The sequence below is a fragment of the Vipera ursinii genome (assembly GCF_947247035.1).
Source record: "Vipera ursinii genome assembly, chromosome: 8".
NCBI classification, from domain to species: Eukaryota; Metazoa; Chordata; class Lepidosauria; order Squamata; family Viperidae; genus Vipera; species Vipera ursinii.
Window position 1 is genome coordinate 14,124,726 of NC_139519.1, and position 21,093 is coordinate 14,145,818.

Here is a 21,093-nt window from a genome sequence, read left to right on the forward strand (position 1 = left end):
TTCCTTTCCTTTCCTTTCCTTTCCTTTCCTTTCCTTTCCTTTCCTTTCCTTTCCTTTCCTTTCCTTTCCTTTCCTTTCCTTTCCTTTCCTTTCCTTTCCTCTCCTCTCCTCTCCTCTCCTCTCCTCTCCTCTCCTCTCCTCTCCTCTCCTCTCCTCTCCTCTCCTTTCCTTTCCTTTCCTTTCCTTTCCTTTTCCTGCCCTCCCCTCCCCTGCTTTCCCTCTCCTCCCTCATGTCACTCATAGCCCTTCTTTTTACTAGCCTAGACATATCCAGGTCCCACAACTGTTCCTCATACATTTTAGCCTCTAACCCTCCAATCAACTTTGTTGCTCTTCTCTGCACTCTTTCCAAAGTGTCAACATTTTTTTTAAATTGTGGTGGGTTCATAGTTAAGTGATTGTCCACTAGACTCCAAGATCCCTCTCGCAGTTACCACCATTAATCATAATCATAATAGTAAAGTTGGAAGGGACCTTGGAGGTCATCTAGTCCAACCCCCTGCTCAGGCAGGAAACCCTGTACCATTTCAGACAAGTGACCAATCAGTATTTTGTGGCTGGAAAACACTCGCTATGCAGCGTGCTCTGCACAGAACCTAATGATTAATAGTGATATTTTATAACTAAGTAAATGCCCCATCCGTGAGAATATCATCCACATTTTTTTCTTCTTCTTAAAAAAAAAATCAGAAACGATTTCTTTTTCATAACATGGCATGGGAATGGTAAAAAGAAATGCAGAAGACTTATGTTGCATGACACCAGCAATTATCCATCAATACATTAAAGCTACTGAAATGAAAATTAAATTACCAGAATCTGGGATTGGTTTTTTCACACTTTTTCTTTTGCAATGACACTTCACAATGAGCTCAGAATTGGTGATCCCACTGTGGCATTGTATACAATAATAATAAGCTCTGGATAATAAAAGTGGAACAAAAAAAATGGATTAGACAGAACAGCTGAGAAAACAGACAAGACAGTTTTATTTCATTTCTTCGTGTTCAGTGGTAATAAACCACTTTTCAATATTCCCCCCCCCCCAGTTGAATGGAAATAATTAAAAGAGATTACCTTTTCAGTTCCTGGACAGAGGCAGCAATGAAAAAGCCCATTGTGTTGTAATGGAGTTTAATTGCAGAAGGTGGGTTGATCAGGATGGTACTGTGGGAAGTCAGCCCCCCAGAGAAGGAAATATTAAAAAGGGCAGAAAAATATATTTCCTCAAAGGATCTTAAAGAGGCAGAAAAGCATGCCCAGTTTTTTTAATAGGCCCAAGTCTCCATCCCCCAAGCAGAAACCAGCTCTGTAGAAATGCAGATGTAAATAATTGAGAAAGTTTGGAGGCCCCCAGCTAGAAGATTAAGAAGACAAAGACACCTACAGTAAATAAATTTAGTTTATGTTCAGATTTATGGGAATCATATTGGTGATGGAGTCCCAGTCCCCAATCCCAACATAATTTCTTTACAATTGTGTCCTTTACGTAATTTCTTTTCAATATTCCATTGGATCTCAAAGAATAAAAATGCATTCAGAGTGCCAATTACAATCTGTTGATGTTATGGGCCTCTCTCTTTTCAAACCAAATAACTGGGTCTGTATGAAAATTCAATTTGAAATTCACTTTCAATAACATTTGATCAAATAAGATTTCTGAATTAACTCAATGGATTTGTGCGCATACACAGAAAGAATGATCCTGAAATTCTTTCTAGATTTAAACTGCAGAGAAATTAAACTTGAAAGATCTGAATCAGATTGCTTCCACATCAATCTTGATTTGACATTTCACACATCCTTAACATTTCAAACTTATTAATTTAATTCTTAATCAAAAATGCTTATAAGGGCATGTGTGTAGATCACTCCAAGGATCAGAGGTGATCTGCCAATGAAGTCAGTACAATGGATTAGCCTGACTTCACTGATTTCATTACATCTACTCTAAACATGGATATACCTGGACATGATCTTATTTATGTTTAAACAGTGCAAATAATTCATTGTATTTAAAAATTTTAAAATCCAGGAAATATTCACGTGTTTTCACCCTTGGATAGTGGTTTGCATTTATAAAGAGAATGTGAATTGTGTTTACGTGCTTTCCTTGTTCATTGTAAGTTCCACTAAAACTGTCCTTAATGGCCCTGTATAATATTCCAGTGGGGAAGTACAGATCACCTGCATAGGTCACCCTGGTTTTGGAAAACCATTTGTATCCTAAATAATCCCTAAAGTCTCTGGAATAAAGCCTATTTCAGCAGAGTGTATATATATTTTTTTCTTCTGCAGCCATACATTGTCACATACTGTCCTATATGCTTATATATACCTATATCATGCATATATATACCTATATCATGCATATATATATATATATATATATATATATATATATATATATATATATATGCTCATATATACCTATATCATGGTATATCTCAGCTCTGTATGCTGGATGAGATATGATGGGTTAGGTTTTCACAAATTGTACCTCAGAACTAAGATTTTAGGGTCCCCCCCCCCCCGCTCAGTGAATTACTTTTCATTCAGCTGTATATTCCAAAGTCCCTACAGGCAACAGACAAACATGACAAGCAAACCTGGAGTATTATCAACAGATTCTAGGCAGCATAATATGGCCACAAACACATTCAAACAAAAGAATGGGAGGAGTTATTAACCTGATACACAGAGAGGTTGAAGCATCACCTGTTTCCTTGTTTTCCAGTTCGAAAATCAATGGCAAGAAGTATTAGATCCATCTTCAGAAAGCACAGTCTTAAACACAAAGAGATAAAGTTCAGGTTTGAAAAAGGACAAACAAATAAGCCAAGAGGCAAAGTTCTGAATATTGCCCCATTATTAATAAACAAACAAACTTTAATTTGGGTGACTTTATTTTCTGACTTTTTCAAGCATGATGGGAAACATCCAGGCAGAACCCTCTGGCAGGACCATCCAGGCAGGACCTTCGCTCCTTCCGGCGCGATCTAAAGATGTATCTTTTTGAACAAGCTGGCCTGGCCTGATGGGATGGGGTTGGGGTTTTTATTACTTTTAAATGTGTTTTAACTTATTTAAGGGTTCCGGGCACTTTGTTTAATCTTTTTTTTAATTTTTGTATTCTGTCTTTTTAACATGTTTTGCCCTGTTCACTGCCCTGAGTCCTTCGGGAGAAGGGCGGTATACAAATAAAATTAATATAATATAATAATGATCACAATTTAGGCAAGGCATAGAATTATAGAAAGCAGAAACTTCAGTAGCCCTATGTGTGTCCGATTGGCTAAGTTTCTCCTCTATTAGAATCAATACATATCTGTGCAATAGCCCGAAACCTTATATAGTAGCCAGCTAGAATCTGTATGGTGATCAGCTCCATCCTCTCTGGAGGAACTTTAAAGGGCTTGCATTGTATTGGTTTGCCTCTATGGCTGGTAAAATGAGGATGAGTCTGCAGCAAAATATTGAGGGAATCAGAGAGGCTTTGTCTTCTGACTTAGAAGGCTCTGATCTTCCTTTGATCTTTCCTATGTCTTACAGTAATGTCTAAACATTGGCAGTCATAAACCTTGAGGAATCTTATCAGAAATATGCCTTTAACAGGCCAATGAATGTTCAGAACTCAGGAACTTAGTACACTGAGATGACCTCCAAGGTCCCTTCCAACAAATTATTATTATTATTATTATTATTATTATTATTATTATTATTATTATTATTATTATTATTATTATTAAAAAGCTAAGCAGATCCAGAACTGGTTTAGTTCTGGAAATACAAAATATGCAGTCCAGAATCTCACAGTGAATAAATTGTGGCATTTCAATATACAAAATTAATCCCTAGATGCAGCAATAACTATTCTGTTCATGTGTTGATTGGGATGGTGGAAAAACGTATGTCAAGAATTAATCTATTGGAGTACCAACTTGTCCAGTAGATGGAAATCTGAAAATGTATATGTGACAAAGAAAGTGGAACTTAAAGTGGAAAATTAAGTGGATTAAGGGAGCAGGGGTAATGGGGAAAACTTACTGGCAAACATCTTTGAAGGACATGCCAACAAAATCATTGGAAAGAAGCTGAGTCATCACTTTATAGTTTTGGCCTTCTACTTCATGCTGATGCTTAAACCAAACATTCTTATCCTATAAAAAACAATTGTTAGCTGGATCCCCTGTGGGTTAGAGCTGTTATCTAAATTGGACACCAACCACTCTAACAATAATTCATCCTGTTAGTCCTTCAGTTTAGAAATATCAAGTACTTAATAATGAGGATGTCCCAACAAATCTTCAATGAAGATTGAACAAAAACAGACACAGATATTTCAGTTCACAGACACAACTAACAGGCAGAATGGTTATGAAAGGTGTAACAAAGTTTTGGTAAACGTGGGGAGTAATAAGTTGTCTTCTGCCCTATAGGCCTGACTTTTTCATAAATATGGAAATAAAGATAAATTAACTGAAGTCTAATAGTGTCTCCCCATAAAAACTGTCTTATATATATATACACACACACAAACACACACACACACATATACATATACACACACAAACACAAAACACACACATGTGTGTGTCTCTCTCTGTGTGTGTGTGTACATTTTTTAGAGAGCACTTCATAGCAGTACCCTTAAAGCTATTAAGCAAAATAGTAAGCCCATATGATAAAACAGTTCCAGATTAGTAGGAACATCTAAGGAAATGATTAATAAAAAATCACTTTTTTATTAAATATCTGAGATTTTACTTTTTCCAATTCCCTAGAAAAATAGATTGTTGCTTCGATGAATTTTATTTGAGAGGTTGCTATCATTTTATTCAGGCATTTACCAAATAAGCTACAGTGCACCAGTGTGGACTGCCCCCTGTAACACCGCTGCTCCATAAGTTACATTGGTCACCAGCCTGCTTTGTGGTGCAATTCCAGGTGTTGGTGATCACCTTTAAAGTCCTTCTTAACCACTAAGGATGCTTTGAATATTGTGGGGAAAACAAATTTAAATAAGAATTTTGTAAACAGGATCTATGACGAGGTAATCAAGATGATCAATTAGAACAGAAGCTTTACAATGATATGGTTATTATTTGCAGAAACATGAGAAAAATGTCTACATGTAATTGTCATTTATTCAAATAATAAGAACTGTTTAAGGTTGGCAAAAGAGAATATTATTGGAAGAAGAGAAAATCAAGCAAAGCCATTATATGGACTATAGAATTATAGAAATTAATTGTTATTGATTGTTTTTTTTAAAATACTAACCCAGACAACACGCTATTTACCAAATATTAAGGTGATTATGTTAAAAATCAATAAAACATATTTCTTTAAAAAAATAAAGTCCTTCATGGTGTGGGTCCTTCCACTGGGATTGCCCCATACAACTTGTGCCAGCAGAGGAGGCATGCTGCGGATCCTGTCAGCTCAATTATTCCAGCAGGGCCTCTTCTGCTGTTGCTCCTGCCCTCTGGAACATTTTGCTTCCCGAGGTCAAGTTGGCCCCAACCCTCCTATCCTTTCATAAGGGCCTAATAGCAATAGCACTTAGACTTATATACTGCTTCACAGTGCTTTACAGCCCTCTCTAAGCAGTTCAGAGAGTCAGCATATTGCCCCCCAAGAATTTGGGTCCTCATTTTACTGACCTTGGAAGGATGGAAGGTTGAGTCAACCTTGAGCTGGTGAGACTCAAACTGTCAAACTGCTGGCAGCTGGCAGTCAGCAGAAGTAGCCTGCGTACTGCACTCTAACCACTGCACCACTACAGCTCTACCAATTGGCCTCTTGCCCCAATGGGGAAACAGAACAGTGGAGATAGTTGATCGAGTAACAACAGATCCCACCTCCCTCTACTCCGCCCCCATGTGTCCTTGGTTCTAACATCCGATTTTAACTTTTTATCTTTTAACTGTATATGTCACTGTAAGCTGCCCAGAGTTAACCTATGATAAGATGTGGTGGGGGGGGGGAATAAATCAATACAATCAATCAGTACTGATTGGCAATGAGGTCAAGGTAGATTAAAGAGAAGTACCTGGATATCTTCTCTAATAAACAGACTGGTCAACAGTATGGACAAACCTGGCACCATGCAACTCTGAGCTATTAACCCAAGCTTGAGTTCAGCAAAGCAGATGATACTATCACCTTTTCTCCAGTTCCATCCAGGGAGTTTTGGCAAGTAAACCTAATTCAGGAGGAAATAGAGAGCAATATAGTAAAGGTAAAGTTTCCCCCGCACGCGCGTGCTAGTCGTTTCCGACTCTAGGGGCCGGTGCTCATCTCCGTTTCAAAGTCGAAGAGCCAGCGCTTGTCTGAGGACGTCTCCATGGTCATGTGGCCAGCATGACTAGATGCCAAAGGCGCACGGAACGCTGTTACCTTCCCACCGGAGTGGTCCCTATTTTTCTACTTGCATTTTTTACGTGCTTTCGAACTGCTAGGTTGGCAGAAGCTGGGATGAGTAACAGGCGCTCACTCTGTTACGCGGCGCTCGGGATTCGACCCGCCAAACTGCCGACCTTCCGATCGACAAGCTCAGCGTCCTAATCCACTGAGCCACCGCATCCCATATATATATATTAAAAAGCAAATCATACATTTTTCATGTCAATAGCAGGGGGAAAAAACAGAGTCCAAGAGTGTTATTCTTGGGAAGAGTAAGGTATTATAGTTATATACTTTGAATTCATTCACCCTGTTTCATAAATTATATATAATAGTATAGCATTATACTTATGAAACAGCGTGCTAAGGTTCTGAAATAACTGTTTTTTTATTATAAACATTAGATTGGATTTCTAAATCACTCAGCATCGTCAGCCTGTATAAAGTTTGACAAAGTCTTGGAGAACATGGAATGTTTCATCCTGACTCATTCATAAACACCATTGATGTCAGCTGCAGGTGAGAGTAGCAATAAAGATAAAGGATAATGGAATGACAGAGTTGGAAGGGACCATGAAGGTCTTCTAGTCCAATGCCCTGCTCAAGTAGAAAATGGTATGCCATTTCAGACCAATGGCAGTCTAGTCTCTTCTTAAAAGCCTCCAGTGATGGAGCACCCACAACTTCTGAAGGCAAACTGCTCCCCTGGTTGATTGCTCTCACTGTTAGGAAATTTCTCCTTAGTTGTAGGATGACTCTCTCCTTGGTTAGTTTCTATCTATTGCTTCTTCATCCTGCCTTCAGGGGTTTTGGAGAATAGGTTGACACCCCTCGCCCACTGTCTCTGCAGCAGTTCCTTTTTCTTTGTGGCACTTCTTATGCAAACCTTGTATCATTGAATATAATTTCATTTTTAAATAGCAATAGCAATTGCACTTAGACTTATATAGTGCTCTGCAGTGCCTGACAGCCCTTTCTAAGCAGTTTACAGAGTCATCATATTGCCCTCAACAATCTGGGTCCTCATTTCACTGACCTCGGTAGGATAGAAGGGTGAGTCAACCATGAGCTGGTGAGACTTGAACTGCCAAACTGCTAGCAGCCAGCAGTCAGCTGTTGTGATTCAGGGTCAGCCTGTGGGTTCGGCAGTTGGGTCGGACGACTCAGAGGAGGAGGAGGGGGGTGTTGAAGAGCTTGCTGAGGGGATTGGACAGCTTGATGAGAGCCCCCAGCAAGGCCCCTCTCATCTGGTCACGATGCAGACCCAGCTGTGTGAGCCTGACAGCGTGGATGAAGATGACCCACAGCTGGCCCTGTTCAAGGACGCCCGACGCAGGAGGCAGTCAGTCAGGAGTAAACAGACGAAGGCAATGGGGCACCTCGGAAGGAGGCACAGAGAGGCCACGCCCTGAACTGTATTTAAGGGGAATGTGTGGGAGGGCTGGTTTGCTGAAGGCAACCGCTTGGATTGTTCCTGCTTCTTAGCTCGTGTTTTATGGTTGGTGTCTTGTCTTGCTCTGTTTTATGTGAATAAATTTGGCAGGCGTAATTCCAGCCTCTTGCTGTTTCTAAAGGGGTTGTCCCTGCCTTTTCTGCAGGGCCGGTAGCAGGCTGGTACAGAACAATCAGCAGAAGTAGCCTGCAGTACTGCATTCTAACCACTGCACCAACAGTGGCTAAGTGGTTGCATCAGTAAATGTGCCACAGACCCATCACTTTTGTCCTAATGCAGGAGTGTCAAACTGCCGGCCTGTGGGCCAGATGTGTCATAGCAAAACTGCGCCCACCCCATTGCCGGCAATGGGGAAAAAAGTCGTGACGTTGCAAGTTTTACACCCCTGTCCTAATAGAAATCCTCCTTACACCTTCCAGCCAGTTTTCCATTGGTCTATGAGTTGTACTGGTTACCAGTTGTCTTCCAAATGCAATTCAAGGTGTCAGTTATTATCTTTAAAGCCCTTAGACTGCATAGGTTGAGATATCACTTATCTTCATTCATTTCTGTAGAGTAGATCTTCTCCGGGTCCCATCGATCAAACTATGTCATCTTGCAGGACCTTGGAGGGATGTAGCTTGGTTGCTGGCCTGCCCTCCAGATTAAAATCCACCTTAGAGATTCAGGCAGCTGACACCCTTACGACATTCTAGTTGTTCTCCCAGGCCTTGTGTAGACCCTTTTAATTAGTTACTTCAGTTTTCTATAATTGAAGACTTGGCAACTGTCTTTCCCCTTTTTCTATTAGGAGTTGGGTAGCATTGGATTTTAAAGAAATAGATATTGGAACCATAGAGGGAGATGGGATTTTTTTTTCCCCTTTAGAATCTCTGCTGGTGGAAGGCTTGACTGTAGGGGTGGCTAAATGAATTTTACAAGACAGGAAAAAAAGTTTCTGTTTTGAAAAGTCTCAGTGGGTGAAGTGCCACCTCTCAAATTCATAATGAACTACTATATAAACCCGGGGCTACCTCAAAGATACAAGAAGAAAGAAAAAAAAGTGGGGGGGAACAACCCAACCTTGTTAGAAGACTGGATGATTTGTATTATAACTCTGGTGTTTGGGAAATGATTCTTGATAGACAGTACCCTGCATGAAAAACAAAAGTATGGTCAGTGTACATCAGACATGTCAAACACAAGGCCCGGGGGCCGGATGTGGCCCGCCAAGTGGTTTTATGCAGCCTGCAAAGCCATCCTGGAAACAGTGAGGGAACGGTCCCCACTGCCTTGGCCCTGGCCCAGAGACCCTCCTTCTGCCAGAGACCCTCAGATCTCTCCCACTCCTGCCCAGGCCCCCATAGGCACCCTTGATGCGAAGGATGTAGAGCTGGCCACGCCCACCCAGTAGGCCATACGCACTCTAGCCACGCCCACCCAGTAGGCCACACCCACCCGGCCCCCTGAGAGCAACCGCAATGCTGATGTGGCCCTCAATGAAATTGAGTTTGACACCCCTGGTGTACATTGTGGATAGGGGTGTGTCAGAGTGTGAACAGTAAATAATATTAGCTAAACTAAGTGAAGAGTGAGAATAAATTTGCCACCAGCTTAACTGATGAAGGGCAGCATCAAAAACCTCACATTGGATTGGCTATGTGCAGGCGTTCATCTTTCACAGACAACTGAGCCCTAGTTTCTAATATTTAGGTTGTGCCACTTAAAATGGCAAGGCTCGGATCAGGGAATGCTTCTCTATATTTATTGATTAGCAGAAGGGGAAAATAAAACCCAGCTAGATATCCAGCATCTTCATGAATGAAAGCATCAGGTTTGTTCTGGATCCCAAGAGAATAAAATAATTTTCAACAATATACTGTATAATTATTACAGCGTTTTTACTTCCTTTTTCAGCCACCCAGACATATCTCTTCATGGTCTGTATGTACTCTCACTCACATTCTCTGTCACACCTGTGCTTTTATACAAATGCAATGAAATTCTGGGGTTGCTATTTTTGCATCTGTCTTTTCTAGACACTCCAAATGCATGATTTCTCTCTATATATTTATCTGAGTATCTAATGGTTGAACAAGAATATCAAATACATAGGAATACATACCAAATACATAGGAAAACGTCTGATATTCCAGATATGCTAACTAACTTCCCAATAGTAACATCCAATATTGGCTAATGATGAAGACCTCTGAAAGTTATAACTGAGCAACATTTGCAGGTCCATTAAGAACATGACAAGACATATGAAATCATCTAGAGCCAGGGAAACCTCCTTGCCAGTTTTAATATTGCAAAAAAATGGTAAGAAGGCACTGGAGGTTATCCTAATTGAATAAAGAAATGCAGCTATTTAGTTCCTACCTTACCTCATGATGTTGGAAATATCCTCCGTGTAAGGATCAGTAGAACATATATCAGCTAAAATGAGGCATGCTTCAGCAATACCCATCTTTGTTTCAAGGAGAGAAAGGAGAGAGGAGAAATTATTGGAATGTTATGTACCTATGTAATAAATAGCCTTATTAACTGTACTATCTATAATTATATTACATGCCTGAAGACATGGCTGTGCCGATTGACCTGGGGACCAAATTGGGGAGGGTGTGTGTTTCCAAACTGGAGGTGGCTGCTAGATTGATGGTAGATTCCACCTTCCCCTACTTGCTGTCTGTTCTACATCCATCCATCTTTTCGGTTATCATAGTGATGTATTTATTCTCACTGTGTTCCCTTGTCATTGTTTACTATACAGTTCTGTTATTTTATTCTGTTTATATGCCTTTTCATTTTCCTTCCTATTCCTATTCCAAGCTATTCTCCAAAGCACCTGAAAGCAGGACAAGAAGCAACGGATGGAAACTAGTCAAGGAGAGAAGCAACCTGGAACTAAGGAGAAACTTCCTGACAGGGAGAACAATTAACCAGTGGAATAACCTGCCTCCAGAAGTGGTGAATGCTCCAACACTGGAAGTTTTTAAGAAGAGACTGGCCAGCCCCTTGTCTGAAATGGTATAGGGTTTCCTGCCAGAGCAGGGGGTTGGAGTAGATGACCTCCAAGGTCCCTTCCAACTTCTTCTTCTTCTTCTTCTTCTTCTTCTTCTTCTTCTTCTTCTTCTTCTTCTTCTTCTTCTTCTTCTTCTTCTTCTTCTTCTTCTTCTTCTTCTTCTTCTTCTTCTTATTATTATTATTATTATTATTATTATTATTATTATTATTATTATTATTATTATTATTATTAGTGCCTAAAGTAACCCTGCAGCGAGATAGGTGGCAAATAAGTTTAATATATAAATAAACAAACAAAGTGTATTTTCCAAGAAAATTAAATAGAATTGCAACTCATGTCAGGCAGATGTATTTTCATGGGATTTTTTGTTTGTCTGTGTGTGTGTGCTAGCTTTTATTTCATTTTCCAGAAAAAACAGTTCTTCCCAATAACTATCTTTATGATGGAGTTATGCTGTTTTCCCTCTTATCTGAATTATGAGGTGATCGGAAGTGTGTGTGAAAGTCCTGCCTCTTTCTATACAACCAAGACACTTCATTTGGCATCTTCCTTGTTTTCCAAGACTTCTTTGAAATGCAAAGGGAAGGTATTCAGCAGGAATTCTTCCTGTCCAATCACTCTTTTTCTCACCACCATAAATCTGGTGGAGGATTGCACCATAATCCAAAGGTTATTTATGCACAGTTTTAACCATATACTCAATTTTACAAACATATATTTGATCATCCCTCCTTTGACATATTGACATGGCGCCTGCAGAGGTATAAAGCATGATCTGTTTGACGGTAATCTGTCAAATAAGCCTCAGTCGACTAAGAAATTGCCAAAACTGAATTTTCATTTGTAAGTTCACAGCAGGGGCAAATTCTTAAATGCAGGGAAAGTAATCATATTAATGTAATCACTTTAATTTTAATTTAATTTAAATTACATCAAATTTAGTCCGTTGTATCCCTACCCATTCTTTACCCTCCATTTTGGAGCAAACCCTCAAAGGCTAAGGGTGATCTGCACCCTCTCCATCCCCTCATCCCAAAGTCGCACACAACATAAATCAGTGCTTCTTAACCTTAGCAACTTTAAGTTGTGTCAATCATCCCGGCTGGAAAATTCTGTAAGTTGAAGTCTGCACATCTAAAAACTGCTGAGGCTGAGAAACTCTGCCATAAACTATGCTTTACAAGCCATAGTTACATAGTAAGCAGCTTTTGGTCATCGTGTTAAGAAACAGCCAAGAGAATGTTATAGTTGACTTTGCAATTAACATCCATTGTGTATGATCAGTATACCAGTCAGATACATTTAGTGAAGAATAAAGTGACAGGTTCTGTCACTCCATGTTGCAAGGACTTGGTAATAAGATCAGCGTTACTTTAATGATAACAGGGGGGAAATAATCTTCTGCACCATCTTACTGCAGAGGCCAGTTTTAGGAATACACAGGCACACCACATCCTCCTTCAACATCTATGTCTGACATATAACCATCTATCCCAGTATCTCTAATGTTTACACAGGACTGTAATGTACCATCAAATGCTGTCCTTACATTAACTCTTAGAAGATCGTGACTATTCATGACAGAACCTTGGAAAAAAGTGGTATATGCAGTGTAACATCTGAATACAGTTTCTAATTCCAGAGAAGGAGGATGTCTATATTTGGAGAGAGAAGAAAAGCAACTATTAACTCTTGGAAAATAATTACTCTTCCATATAGCTACCTATGGGAATTACAGACCTTGCGTATATGTTCAATGACTACTTGAGTCATGCAGCCTTAGGTTTAACGTTGAGGTCTAACTCTATTTAATCCTGCTATTCCAGAGCACTCTGACCTAGGAGTAAATCCTATCAAACAGGACAGAAGTCATTTCAGTTTCAAAAAAACAAAACAAAAAAAACATGGAAGTGATGGAGAACAATGTTCTGTGGCTTCATTGGCTGTATGTTTGACAACTTCTGCTTGACAACCTCATAAGAAGGTGACACTTCATCAGTCAGAGTATTATTTTCTAACACTATCATGCATACTTGAAGACAAACTAGGAAGGACAATGCATTTAAATTAGTGCCTTTCCAGGGAAAAATAATCCTGCATTTATTTCAGTTCAAACTTCCCAGCCTGGAGGGTCTAGGACTACTTGTTCTGACCAACTTGCCCAAGCCAACTCATCACAGCCAACTCAGTGTGGCCAACTTTCCAGGTTTTTCCTTTTCTTTTGTCTTTATTATGCACAGTGGGTTTATCCCCAGCATTTTTGTTGCATTTTCCTGGTAAAGGAATGACCTGTAGGGCTTAGATAGAATAGCACTGTGATACTTACTCTCCCAGAAAGACTATCTCATGGGCAATTTGTCCTCTCTCCTGAGTTATGAAGTCATTTAAGAAAGCAGTCACACTGCTCAGAGTGATATTGCCACAAACAACAATAAACCTATAGAAAGAAGAGACGTTTGCTGCTCACCATCTTATTTTCAAGGAGCGAGATGAGGATTGGCACCTCACTCCTAAGACAGTGGATTTTATTTCACAGTGGGTTTTTTGTTATTTTCCAAACACTTTAGAAATAAAAATAAACAAAATAGCAAGTTGACTATGAGAAGTTGTGAATGCTCCAACACTGGAAGTTTTTAAGAAAAGACTTGACAACCATTTGTCTGAAATGGTATAGGTTCTCCTGTTTGAGCAGGGGGCTGGACTAGAAGACCTCCAAGATTCTATTCTATTCTATTCTATTCTATTCTATTCTATTCTATTCTATTCTATTCTATTCTATTCTATTCTATTCTATTCTATTCTATTCTATTCTATTCTATTCTATTCTATTCTATTCTATTCTTAGTTCTGCTCTATTCTATTCTATTCTATTCTATTCTATTCTATTCTTAGTTCTGCTCTATTCTATTCTATTCTATTCTATTCTATTCTATTCTATTCTATTCTAGCTACTACTATATTCTATTCTATTCTATTCTATTCTATTCTATTCTATTCTATTCTATTCTATTCTATTCTATTCTATTCTATTCTATTCTATTCTATTCTATTCTATTCTATTCTATTCTAGCTACTACTATATTCTATTCTATTCTATTCTATTCTATTCTATTCTATTCTATTCTATTCTATTCTATTCTATTCTATTCTATTCTATTCTATTCTATTCTATTCTATTCTATGCATTAAAGTGTAACCATTGAATCAAAGAAAGTGCCACTGATGTATTAATATTTGAAACTGGCACTTCATTTTTTTACTTGGCTAGGCTCAAGGTTGACTGAGCCTTCCATCCTTCCGAGGTTGATAAAATGAGGACCCAGATTGTTGGGAGCAACATGCTGACTCTGTAAACTGCTTAGATAGGGCTGTAAAGCATTGTGAAGTGGTATATAAGTCTAAATACTATTGCTATCTTTTTATAAAGCTTTATTCACAAAGCGAATGTCTTTGTAAAGTCAGGTTTTCCCCCCAATTTGGAAATCATATGTAATAGTTATTCATTCATTTATTTATAAAACATCTCTCTTACTTTGTCCTTATTGAAAAGAATCAGAGCAAGGAAGATATTTTGCTTTTTTTGCAGTGAGTTTCACTTTGACGCTGGGTTAACACATGTGTTGTCTTCACACAGTACATTATGAGGCAGTGTGGTGCAATAGTTATAATATTGATAGATAATGAATGCCAGGTTCACCCCAACCCTACTGAATGTTATCAATCTTTGTTTCAATACAACCTACCTCAAAGGCCTTTTTTTATGAGAGAAAAAAATAGGATGGTCTATGATGATTGCTAGCTTGAGCTTTAAAATAAAAGGGGGATTATACATCTATTTATTTAATTAATGAAGAAAACCCAATTCCTGAAATCAACTATTATTTCAGTTTGCACAATACATTAAATTAGCCAAGCAACAATATTAGCACAAAAGCACCAACCACATCTAACAATAACAAAGCTTAACATGGTATTCAAGTGCTGGGCCTGATTTTTCACATGAGCATATCATGTGAAAAAAACCAATCATTTGCAACAAATGTTTACATTAAGAAGTATAAAAATTCAAGGAGGATAACATAAAAATTACTTACTTTCTGCCTTTCACACATATATAGGAACCCATGTAGACTTTTCTGCTTCCAACAATGTCTGCTATTTCAGGCACCAAATTTGCAAAGAGGATCTAGGCAATGGGAACCCAGTTTCAATAGTTTTCCAAGCTTCATCTATCTATCTATCTATCTATCTATCTATCTATCTATCTATCTATCTATCTGTCTGTCTGTCTGTCTGTCTGTCTGTCTGTCTGTCCGTCCGTCCGTCCGTCCGTCCGTCCGTCCGTCCGTCCGTCCATCCATCCATCCATCCATCCATCCATCTATCCATCTATCTATCTATCTATCTATCTATCTATCTATCTATCTATCTATCTATCTATCATCTATCTATCTATTTCCAGTAGTTTTTTTAACAGAGCACAATGTTTGTATGGTTTGCATCAGTGTACATTTCCTGCAGTTTTCTTCTCATATTTACAGTGTAGATGGAGTTTTTAAAATAGAAAATTGCACTGAAACATTTGTAGAAATATTACCTTTGAAAGATTACTAGTTTCAGGATCTGCATATTGGTTTGAAAATGAAAAAAAAATGTAAATTTGTACTAAAAATGCCCACCAAATTTTCCCCAGAATCATAAAGTTGGCATAAGGAAATTGGCAATGGGCACAATACATCCATTTGGTGACATTTCAACAATATCCAGGATGAGCTGTGGCGGCACAGTAGTTAGAATACAGTATTGCAGGCTAACTCTGCTCACAGCCTGGAGTTCAATCCTGACCAGCTCAAGCTTGACTCAGCCTTCCATCCTTTCTAGGTTGGTAAAATGAGGACCCAGATTGTTGGGGGCAAGAGGCTGATATTGTAAATTGCTCAGAGAAGGCTGTAAGGTACTATGGAGTGGTATACAAGTCTACGTGCTATTGCTATCCCTAGAGAATATCTGGCATAACACAAGACCTTTAAATATACCGTATATTGATTTTGATTTACAGTTGCTCCATTTTTTATTATTTTTTCAGCACCTTTTAAAATGGCAGAGTACAAATTGTGCTTGAACATATGTACTGTATTTACAAGCAACCTAATTCTATTGATCATAGGAGAAAACTTCTAGAATTCCTGATCAACTCTATAGATCACAGAACAAAACTCTTTTTATTCCTGATTGTCCATAGTGAAATATTATATTATTAATGCTTAGGGTACATTTTTCTTTATAAGTGATACCCTTGATTTTTTCTTTAGATTCTCACAATTTTATTGTTTTCACTCTCTGCTAGCAGGCCTTACCTCTCAGGCACCTTATATGGCAACAAAATATATGAATTGGAGCTGACTTAAATGTGTTCATCTAAATCCTAATACAGTTCCTTACCAGACCACCAACAATGAAGAAAAGTATGAACACACGTCCTATGGTGGTTTTGACCACAACATCTCCATATCCAACTGTAGACATAGTCACCATGATCAGATATAAGCATTCAAAGTAAGTTAAGGTTTGATGATTGCTGTGATAAACCCAAGGATCTCCAGAATTCTCAATCTGTATAATAAACAGTACAACATAAGAACTGGGTATGGTTAGTCTAGAGAAAAGAAGGACTAGGGGAGACATGATAGCAGTGTTCCAATATTTGAGGGGCTGCCACAAAGTAGAAGGGGTCAATCTATTTTCCAAAGTACCAGAGGGCAAGACAAGAGACAATGGATGGAAACTAATCAAAGAGAGAAGCAACCGGGAATGAAGGAGAAACTTCCTAACAGTAAGAACAATAAACCAGTGGAACAGATTTCCTTCAAAAGTTGTGGGTGCTTCATCGTTGGAAGCTTTTAAGAAGAGACTGGGTAGCCACTTGTCTCAAATGGTATAGGATCTCCTGCTTGAGCAGGTGACTGGACTTGAAGACCTCCAAGGTCCCTTCCAGATCTATTCTGAATTGAATTGAACCTCATTTTTTCCTAGTCTGCTGAGATGTACAAAAACCATTTATTACAACTAGGGTTTACAGACAAGTCAAAAACAAAATAAATGGTATTGATAGGCCCAATAAATAATAATTACCAAAATAGATCCATATAAAGATACTGAATATGTGAACCCATGTCCAACTGTTTACACATATTAACTGCTGATATACAAACTCTTGCAATACTATATGTAATCAAGTTTTCTTGTCTAATGAAATAAAATTAACACAGACTTCATGAGAGTGATGTGAGATATATAAGAAGTCCAGGAACCCATGTTTTTAGCATTTTGTTGAACTATACTATCTCCTTAAATTATGATATAGTTTGTCAGCTTTAACATAACATGATGTGTGATTAGAGTGACTGTGTTTCACTAATCCAAGTTTAGAATGCACCAACCTAGTCAGTGGGTATAATAGAGGAAGCTTTGAGGAGTAGAATCATGTTAATTTGAGAAAAGCCTCAACAGATGAATTTCAATAGAAGTTCAAAGTTGTTGAACATAAAAGCATTTGGGATTTTGATAACATATTGCAAACATCACCACAAATGGGTGTCAGTACAGATACAAAATGGCAAGAAGTTTAAAATAAGAGCTGTGTAGTAAAAAAAGAGATTCTCCTGAATATGCAAATGTTTGGCATGCAATAGTCACAAACATCAAATAAAAATTTACATCGATGTTTCCTATGTTACTGTTTAAAATGAGCTGTGGTGGCAAAGTGGATAGAATGCAATATCGCAGGCTATCTCACTGCTCGCTGCCAGGAGTTCGATCCTGACCAGCTCAAGGTTGACTCAGCCTGCCACCCTTCCAAAGTTGGTAAAACAAGGACCCAGATTAGAGAGGGCTGTAAAGTATACTGTGTAAGTCTAAGTGATATTGCTATTCACTGATCACTACTTCTGCCAGCATCTATAGAACAAAAAATCTTGAATCCAATGTAAGTTAATGTCAGCTTAAGTTAAATATATATTTTCCAGAGCATCACAGGTTAGAACTGTAGAATGCAAGCAGGTTCAAAGTTAAACCCTGCAGTTTAATTTGAAACAAGCTACATTCAGTCAGGACATTCAGTATGAAATCTAACTTCACTGTTAAATAACCAGACATATGCTCTTGCTGACATTTTCATCAGGCATTTATTTGATACATACCCAGTGAAGAAATCCTGCAGCCGTGAGCCAGGTACTGACAAATACAGCTAGCAGTTTGGACAGCTTGATTGCAGTACTGAACATGCAAGGAGAGGGTTGATAGGAATGAGTTTCAAAGGAACAGGTGCAACATTCACCTCCATTTAATCCTTTGAGGGTCTTCCAAGTGAGGAACTATTAACTAATGTGCTTAACTCAAGTGGACATTGATTGATTCATTAATTAATGTTTCTGGCCCTGTAGATCCCACAGTGGCCCATGGAGGGAGACAACTAATAATCGTATCATAAATAAAAGGTTTTCACTCCCCTTTCTGCTACCAAAAGGAATCAAAGCATTAGAGGTTGTTTATCAGCCCATAATGGTAGGGTTTGAATTGCTACAGTTCAAATAGAGTAGACAGTTTGTCCTGGGGTTCTTTGTAGCTCAATTCATTCAACTTTCATTACCCCAGGTTTTTTTTTTAATAAAACATGACTACATAGCAATCTCAGTAGTAGTTGTATATACATACAGAATTGTTGGAGTGTTGGAGCGCCTGCAACTTCTGGAGGAAAGTTCCATTTTTTTCTAACTGTCAGGAAATTTCTCCTTAGTTCTAGGGTCCTTGATGGAAACTGAGCAAGGAGAGAACCAATCTGGAACTAAGGTGAGAGTTCCTGACAGTTAGGAGGATTAATTAGTGGGACAACTTGCTTCCAGAAGTTGTGGGTGCTCCAGCACTGGAGGTTTTTAAGAAGAGATTTGGACAAGCATTTGTCTGATAAAGTATAAGCAAGGGTTTGGACTAGAACAGGGGTGTCAAACTCAATTTCATTGAGGGCCGCATCAGCATTGCGGTTGCCCTCAGGGAGCCGGGTGGGTATGGCCAGGGTGGGCGTGGCCTACTGGGTGGGCATGGCTAGACTGTGTATGGCCTACTGGGTGGGCGTGGCCAGCTCTACATCGTTGGCATCAAGGGTGCCTATGGGGGCCTGGGCAGGAGTGGGACAGATCTGAGGGTCTCTGGCAGAAGGAGGGTCTCTGGGCCAGGGCCAAGGTAGTGGGGGCCGTTCCCTCACTGTTTCCAGGATGGCTTCGCGGGCCACATGAAACCACTTCGCGGGCCAGATCCGGCCCCCGGGCCTTGTGTTTGACATGTCTGGACTAGAAGATCTCCAAGGTCTCTTCCAATCCTGTTATTCTGTTTGTGCTTTCCTCATAGAGTTGCTGAGGGCATCAAGAGAAAATTCCAAAAGAGGAAGTTGAAATCTAATTGAAATCATCAGAGACCCAAGGCTGAAGGATCTTAAATTGCCCAACTTTTACACAGGTCCATACCTGTTACAACTCCCATATCTAAACCCAGGGGGGGAAAAATCCATGCAAAAAAGAAAAAAAACATTGGATCTGTTTTTTGGTAATGCAAAGACAGATAACACTGCATGAGTACAACACACTGCGGATGGAGTTACGGAACATATAAGCCTGTTTTGCCCAACAAATAATAGCAGTTTTTTTTTTTTACCAACAAGTATTGGAGAGCAACAAAAGCATGATCAAGGCCTAACCATCATGTAGTACAATGGAGAGGCATGAACAAGCAGTAAAACTGACTTGCAAGGTGGACGGTTGGGCAAACAAGAAAACAGCTGGGAGATGTTAATTGGAGGTAAATTATGAGAAGATTTGATATGATTCTGGATAAGGCATTTTCAGGGATGTTGGAAATGAACCAATAGGAGTGGTCTAAATGGGAATTACATGCAGGAGTGTGCAGAATATGGTTCAGAAGATTGAAGAAGTGGGCAACCCATGAATAAAAAAGTTTTTTTTAGAGGAAAATGCAAATGTGAACGAGGGAGTGGCAGAACCTAGGGGTGGATTCAGCCTAGAATCCATATGTAGTCACAAGGCCCAATCCTCCCTCAGTGCCATTAACCCATATCTAACTCTAATCAGGCACCGTTACAAGAAGATTCTTGTGCATGGCTATTTATTTAATAAATCAATTTAATTGAACCTTCAGTGTGAGGACCTGGTCTTTTGTACCCAATTGCGAGAGGGATTATTAACCTTCAAGAGGCACCTGCATAGGAAGACCTAAAGTTAATTTTACTTAGATGTTTAGGGTCATGCAGTTCAGCTAACTTGAGCAGGATTAGAAGCCCTCTCTTCAAATTGGGACAAAGAACATCAACCTATTTTGAGCTGGAGACAACTTTGATTTTTCTCTAGCTGACCAATGCGCAAAAGCCAGTTGGAAGCACAAAACAGACAGATGGGTTAACTAATGACACAAAGAAAAATTTTCTTACCCACTTGTGGTGATTTGGAGGAACTGCAAAATTTTGGGAAGTTCCATTAATCTCAATGCTTTTAAGAAGCGTAAACCTATAAAGAGGAGGAAATGAGGAAGTAGGTGAAACCATCTTTTCTTTTTCTGGTGATTGAAGCATGGCGGCAACATTTAGACTGAAATAATGCATACCCATTTAGCTAATTTCTAGGCAGTAGGTGGTATTGTTATCATTTTGCAGAGAATAAAAAGCCAAATGCATTTGATATGGGATGGTTGCCATAAATATGTATTTGGTCCCGTTGAATGCCATATTAAATATGGCACATTACAGAAAATCTGAAGTTACTGAATTCCATAAATACTTCCTAAGGAGAATCAAAATGGCCTCAGCCATTTTTGACAGTTTATAAGAAGGAATCCTTCATTCACTTTATTCTCTTGCCCTTAACAGGCATCTAATTTCTCAGAACCTTTCTCAGGAGAGAACTGAAGAAGCTTCTTGGACAAGAAGCGAAAAGTCTTCAAGGAAAAACAAAGAAAGTTCAGCTGCCTCTTGAAAAAGCACCTTTGGGACAACCAAGAATCTCCATAGACACATACAGCTGAGGTGTGTACTTACCAAGCCAATTTCTTCCGAGATAGAAGGCTATACAGACTGGAGTTATGGTAAAGAAATCCACAATGGAATTAAGTTCCAACCAGAATGCTAGCTTGTCACTTGCTGCCAAAAACTAAAAAAAAA

At 39.0% G+C, this 21,093-nt stretch overlaps 1 protein-coding gene across 1 annotated transcript in view; it reads right to left on the reverse strand.

Moving 5' to 3' along the window:
- The window catches only part of KCNU1 (potassium calcium-activated channel subfamily U member 1), a gene marked incomplete at both ends in the record, with an annotated part of 68,146 nt that overhangs the window by 39,924 nt on the left and 7,129 nt on the right, over positions 1-21,093 (reverse strand). Inside the window, 14 exons of the mRNA XM_083368860.1 lie at positions 814-920; positions 1,078-1,167; positions 2,719-2,787; positions 4,048-4,160; positions 6,056-6,208; positions 8,924-8,993; positions 10,231-10,313; positions 12,421-12,526; positions 13,198-13,308; positions 14,966-15,057; positions 16,314-16,484; positions 18,071-18,146; positions 20,368-20,443; positions 20,971-21,082. Coding sequence (XP_083224986.1) covers positions 814-920; positions 1,078-1,167; positions 2,719-2,787; positions 4,048-4,160; positions 6,056-6,208; positions 8,924-8,993; positions 10,231-10,313; positions 12,421-12,526; positions 13,198-13,308; positions 14,966-15,057; positions 16,314-16,484; positions 18,071-18,146; positions 20,368-20,443; positions 20,971-21,082 — 1,429 coding nt within the window. The remainder of the gene's footprint in view (positions 1-813; positions 921-1,077; positions 1,168-2,718; positions 2,788-4,047; positions 4,161-6,055; positions 6,209-8,923; positions 8,994-10,230; positions 10,314-12,420; positions 12,527-13,197; positions 13,309-14,965; positions 15,058-16,313; positions 16,485-18,070; positions 18,147-20,367; positions 20,444-20,970; positions 21,083-21,093) is intronic.